Genomic DNA, 5,853 nt, shown 5'->3' with positions numbered 1-5,853 from the left:
TCCCTGAGGTCAAGTTCCCTAAGCGGGTGGCAGACAGGACCCAGGCTACTCACCCCTACTTGGGGGAGGGGGCAGAGGGGGCAGTCTTCCACTTCACTCTTAGCATACCTGTCAACAGTCCTTCCTAGCAGCAAACCTCTCAGCTCCGGCTGTCTGACCTGCGGCCCCAGCCCTCCCCCGCACCCCAACCTCCTCCGAGGCCTCTCTACCAGCTGTTGGGCCAAAAGACACAAAGAGCAAGCCCAGGCCTTCCTCCAGTCCCCACTCCTTGTGACCAAGGGACACAGACCTGATGAATCACAATTTTCAGTATGGCTACCCTCCCTTTCCCCCCCACCCCCGCTCCACCTTTCCCCTAAACCTGGCTAATTAAAAGGTGGGGAAAATAGAATGGACAATGTGGGACATTGTACCATAATAATAGCTAACACAGAGTGTTCACCATTTGCCAGGCACTGTTCTAAGACTTTACATACAGTTTATATGTAACTCATTTAATCCTTACAACATTCCTATGAGGCAAGCACTTTACTTGGTGAAACTGAGGCGCAGAGACACTAAGTAACTAGCCCAGGACTGCGGAGTTAATAAGAGGCAGAGCTGGAATCTGAACCCAGGCAGCCAAGCTCCAGCCTCAGTGCTCCCAACTGCTACCCTAATCTCCCTCTGACCAGGAGAGCCTTTCCTCCGGGAAGGTCTGGGGAATGTGGGTTAAGAAGGTTATGGAACACACCTGTGACCTTGTGCATACATAGTCAGGGCTCAAATATTCTTCTAGACCCAGGAACAAACGTGAATGGCACGTCCATTAACCAAGAGGGTTAGGGACCCATAGGGGAAATGGGAATAAGAGTAAGGAAAACAAAGTGGGGCAGGGGCATGGACACTAAGGAACTGGCTGGACTCTTTTTTTTTGGCGGTACGCGGGCCTCTCACTGTTGTGGCCTCTCCCGCTGTGGAGCACAGGCTCCAGATGCGCAGGCTCAGCGGCCATGGCTCACGGGCCCAGCCTCTCCGCGGCACGTGGGATCTTCCCGGACCGGGGCACGAACCCGTGTCCCCTGCATCGGCAGGCGGACTCTCAACCACTGCGCCACCAGGGAAGCCCCAGGCTGGACTTTTTTTGTGCCCCTTGAACTGAGATGGGGAAAGGTGGGCAGGAGACAAGCCTTAGTCACAGCCTCAGTTATTTACAATCAGGATCGTCTCCAGGGGCTTGAGGAGGTCCCACAATAGGTACTATATCTCTGGTCCCAACCTCAGCCCCTTACCCTTACGCCCCTGTCCTCCGAAAACCCTTACCTTTGCAGGTCTTCCTGTCCGGCTGCAGCATGAAGCCCACAGGGCAGCTGCAGTGGACGCCCGTCGCTGCATCGTGGCACTTACTGTCGCAGCCCCCGTTGTTAACAGCACAGGTCTCTGTTTAGGAGGGAGGTGGGAGATGGTAAGCTGGTTATCAGCTCGGAGGAGTCCCAAACGTGAGGGTATAGGAGGGAGCACAGAGGCCCAAGGGAAGGCCTTAGCCTCCCTGTGCTTTAGAAGGAGCATTAAGTGGAGGCTCCCAGCCCCCTTCCTCCCATCACTCCCGCCCCCATCCCCTCACAAGTACAGCCAAGCAGTCCACTTCCCTGCCCCCTACTTGATTGAAACAAGGTGGACAGCAGTGAGGCAGGTACAAGCCAGAGCTGTCAGGCAGGAATGTGCTGAGGGGGTGGAGGAGGTAGAGAGGGGAGGGCGCAGGGAGGGATGGAAGCTAAGTAAGGGTGGTCCCCGCCGCCAGGGATCAAGAAGGGACAATAGGAGTTTCCTCCTCTTTCCACCGACTATCTCATTGGCGGGTGGGGGGTCATGGTGGGACAATCCTGGGAAGAGTGAGCCTGGTGATTCCTAAGACAGCTGAGAGATGACCGTCAATCCATTTCCCCTTCCTCCCTGCTCAGCTGTCTTAAGAAAGATCCCAGTTCCAGGACTGACTGCTCATCCTCAGAGGAGACAGCTAGTACTCCATCATTTCCCAGCCCCTTCCTGGCTACCTCCAACTCCTCCCAGGCCCTCCTCTTAGTTCCAGAGGGAGACAAGCTGGCTGTTTTACTTTCCTAATGGGGGAAGTACTGTCTAGGCTAGGGGAGGGGGCAAAAGGAGAAGAAGCCAGAGGAGAAGGAAGGGCGTAAGAAGATAGGTGAGAGAGTTAGAGAACCTCAGAGCTAAGTCTCTTCTGTTGACCCCTCCTGACCGGTAAGCTTTCCCTTTGCTGAGAGGTCGGAGCTGGGGGGAGTATGGATGGGCCACTCTCCCTATTTTCTGAATTCAGAGCAGGAGAAAAATAGAGGTTTAAACTGCAGCTCAGGAGAGTTGGATGAGCCCAGGAGAAAAAACATCAGCTCAAACAGTGCAAGGCCCTGACGCAGGGACTGTGAGGGAGGTGTGGTCCATCCTCTGGGGGGCCTAGAATTCTCCCATTAGAGAGACAGAATCCTGGGGCCTCCACTAGGGAAGAGAGGAGAGAGGTTCTCAGAAGCAGGGGAGCTGAATGAGAAAAGTGCTGGAAAGTACTATCATCTTCTTGAATCCTTGACTCCTAAAATTCAGGCCCAACCCTTGTCACTGAGGAGACCAGCAAAGCAAAGACTCCAGAAGAAGCCCAACTCTGCCTGTGGGTCCCTGGTCATGCCCTGGGCCCTCAAATGCCCAGGTCTGGGAGCAGCCACAGTGGGATCTCCTATGTGCCACTCCCACCTTAAGTCTCTCCTGAGGCTCCCCGAGACCATGGGAAGAACCTAGGAGAGAACCTTGACTTCAGGCTCCAAGCCAAGCCATCCCCCACAAGAGTGGTCTTAGCATAAGAAGAAACCCTCTAAGCCCTGGAGCAGGGAGAGGGGAACAGAGATCCTGCACCAAGTCTAGTCAATTCTGAGGGATCCAGGGTGGGGAGCAGTAGAGCTGGCACACTGACCATCCCAGGCTGGACCAGGAAGCTGGGCATAGCCGCATACCCCTGCAGGGCAGAGCTCTCCAGAGGCGCCTCTCTGGCTGCCTCAAACCTCTGCTCTTCAGGCTGTGTTTTTAAGTCACAGTTTAATCTGTGCTTATTCTGTGCCAGGCACTTAGTAGATGCTATAATGCACTATCTCCATCACCACAGCAACACTAAGAGAGGACTCTTATTCTCCCTCTTTTACAGAAGAGTAAACTGAGGCTCAGAGAGGAAAGCAGCTTGCTCAAGGTGGCACACTTAGAAGGTGGCAGAGCCAGGATTCAAACTTGGGTCTGTCTGAACTCAAATGTCGTGTGCTTAACTGTTATGGTGGGAGAGAATGGTGAGTGATGCTGGGACTGTGAGCTAATACGGGTAAGAACCCGAGGAGGGGATGGCATCTAACCCTATCCCACCCCGATCTCAGTGGGCACGATGGGTAAGTGCAGCTGGCTGGGTCTTTAGCTGTGTAGAAGGCAGAGAGAGGGAGGGGGCAGATGGCTGGGAAGGGGTGAGGTGTTAGAAGGTGGGACAAAGGAGCAGTAGAGGAAGGAGAGTGACAGGATCATAGAAAGAAAACCGACATGAAGGCTCCCAGGCCAGCTCGTGGGGACTCAGGTTTCCTGTCACTCAATGGGCCCGGTACCCAGGCTGCCAGGGGAGCCCGTGGGCATGCAGTTAGTGGGAGCCCCAGCGGGTTAGCCCTTCCCCTAGCAAGCCAGCAAGAGCAAGCGGAGAGAGCAGACATATTTACCATTAGAAACGGCCTGAGGGGGGATGTGCTGCTCTAGCCGCCTTTCCCCTGTTTGACATTGTAAAAAAGCTGTTTAGATGCTGCCCGGGAGCTACTGTGGCCCTCTGTGCCCCAACCCCTCCCCACCCTCCTCCTCCCTGCAGGCCCAAACCGTTGGCCCCAAATGATGAGCTCTGAGACTCCTACACTTCATTCCCCAGGGTTGCCCTGCCTGGTATCCTCCAAGAAGCCAGGCTCCCACCGAGTGACTGATGGGAAGCTGAGTCTCAGAGAGGGGCAGTCATGGGCCCAGTACTACACAGCATGCCAAAGGCAGAGCTGGGATGCAACCTCAAGTCTTATAAGCTGCCAAATCCCAAATCCCAGAGGGTGCCCACCCTTTCTGCTAAACTGTACCGCCCTCTCAGCCTCCCCACTAAATCTGAATGTCCTGATGGCCCCGAACAACGAAGTTTCCTTCTACCAGGGCTGGGGAGAAAAATGAGATACAGGTCAAGGTAAAATCAGTTCTACTGGAGAAGAGGGAGAGGAACTTGGAAAGGACATAGCTATGAACCTTAGAACAGCCTCATTTGCTCTCTTCTGCCTCACTTGGCCATGGCCCAGAGGGTGGAATGGGTCTTGACTAGAGAAGAGCTCAAGCTTAATAGGAGTATTTTCAAAAGCAGCTGTGCTCAGGACTATCTAAACAGAAAGACATCAGAGAGGGACCTGGCCTCACACCCATGGGCCCCAAGTTCTGTCCTAACACATGCAGCTTTTCTTTGGGGACTGCATGCAGTTTCTTCTGGGAGTCTCTAGGATGTGTGAGTGTGTCCAGGGCATCGTAGGAGGTTTGGAAAGCAGAAGAATTAGACTAATGAGGGAAAAAATGAAAGGAGCTGGAACAAACCAGCCTGGAGAAGGCAACATGAAGACCCAAAAATGTTCCAAGATTTGGGCGAGTTAGTTCAGAGGGAAACACGCGGCAAGAGAGATTTTAATTAAGGAGCTTTAGAACTGTGTGCAAGTCTCTGGAGCAGGTACCTGAGGGAGACCTTTAAGAGCACCGTCTGCTCCCCAGTTCTTGTGACTGGGGGAAAGGCAGTGCTCTCTGCAGAGACGGGGTGGGTCTCTGGAGTGAGATGGGAGAGAGTCTGGTTCTGAACCGGAATATCTTGTCTCTCATAAACACACCAAGTGACTGTGTTCACACCTTCCCATCCCCAGCATGTTGTATCCCATGAGATGAACGTCCATTCATAAATATCCGTGCCCACAGGACAAGCTTGCCCCTGCCTGGCTCAACACAGCCTTTCCCCCTGCCCAAACTCTCTGCGTTCATTTCCCACTTTTCCAAGGGGACACCTTGTCCCACTGTCTTTCTCAGCACTCTGTGAGCACACAGCAATTGGCCTTCACAAACAACAACAACAATAAAAACGAAAGACTTTTATAGAATTAGGAATTAAGGAACTGAACTCATCTATGGGACCTAAAGATATGTGAGGTAAGGCCTAGGAATTCAGGACAAGGGGTCCAGGGGTTAAGAAGGCCCCAAACCAGGGTGAGAGGGATGGGATGCTGGAATTGGCGAGGAAGTGGGAAGGCTACAGGCAGAGCTCCACTGGAATGTGGAGGAGAGAGGAGGAAATGGGCGCCTAGGGTAAGAGGACTGGAAGGGAGATTTAGAGGAGAGCAAGGAGAGAGAGGAAAAGATACCTGGAGCCAGGAAACCCCATTTGTCAGTTCAAGGCTGGTTGTTCCAGGAAAGAGCACTCTGTCCCACCCTCAGTTCCAGAGTGGGGACACTGGGTTGTGACAGCTCCCATCTTACCGTACTTGTCAACCAGGGCCTCTGTGCAGGCTTAACCCATTGCATTGCCCCAGCTTTCCTCCCCCTTCTCAACCACGGCCTGCGTCAACAAGCACCTCTGCTAATTATTCCCAACCTGGCAACACTTTATCCTGGATTAAGAGGATGGTGAGGCTCCCAGGGGTGGGACAGCAGAACCAGTGGGTGGGGGAGGGCAGGAGGGTCAGGTGAGCCCTTCAGTCTCTCAGAGTCGTCTCTCACTAGACCTGGCATTGTCTGGGTCTTCAACCTACTCACCAGTCATTCTGCTCTCAGCACTGGGGCCCCAGG

The 5,853-nt window shown here is 53.8% G+C and overlaps 1 protein-coding gene across 3 annotated transcripts in view; it reads right to left on the bottom strand.

Annotated features, from left to right (window-relative positions):
• SCUBE3 (signal peptide, CUB domain and EGF like domain containing 3) overlaps nt 1-5,853 on the bottom strand; it is a 37,297-nt gene that overhangs the window by 12,947 nt on the left and 18,497 nt on the right. For 2 of the 3 annotated variants that reach the window (XM_024766301.1, XM_024766299.1), the window contains exons 7-8: nt 3,729-3,776; nt 1,303-1,419 (exon numbers count right to left, since the gene is read on the bottom strand). In XM_024766301.1, the coding sequence (XP_024622069.1) occupies nt 1,303-1,419; nt 3,729-3,776 (165 nt within the window). The remainder of the gene's footprint in view (nt 1-1,302; nt 1,420-3,728; nt 3,777-5,853) is intronic. The other variant, XM_024766300.1, reaches the window with a different exon arrangement.

The sequence above is a fragment of the Neophocaena asiaeorientalis genome, unplaced genomic scaffold (assembly GCF_003031525.2).
Source record: "Neophocaena asiaeorientalis asiaeorientalis breed wild unplaced genomic scaffold, Neophocaena_asiaeorientalis_V1.1 scaffold46, whole genome shotgun sequence".
Classification (NCBI taxonomy): domain Eukaryota; kingdom Metazoa; phylum Chordata; class Mammalia; order Artiodactyla; family Phocoenidae; genus Neophocaena; species Neophocaena asiaeorientalis.
The sequence above is the reverse complement of the archived record's forward strand: the minus strand, read 5'-3'. Positions and strand labels throughout refer to the sequence as shown.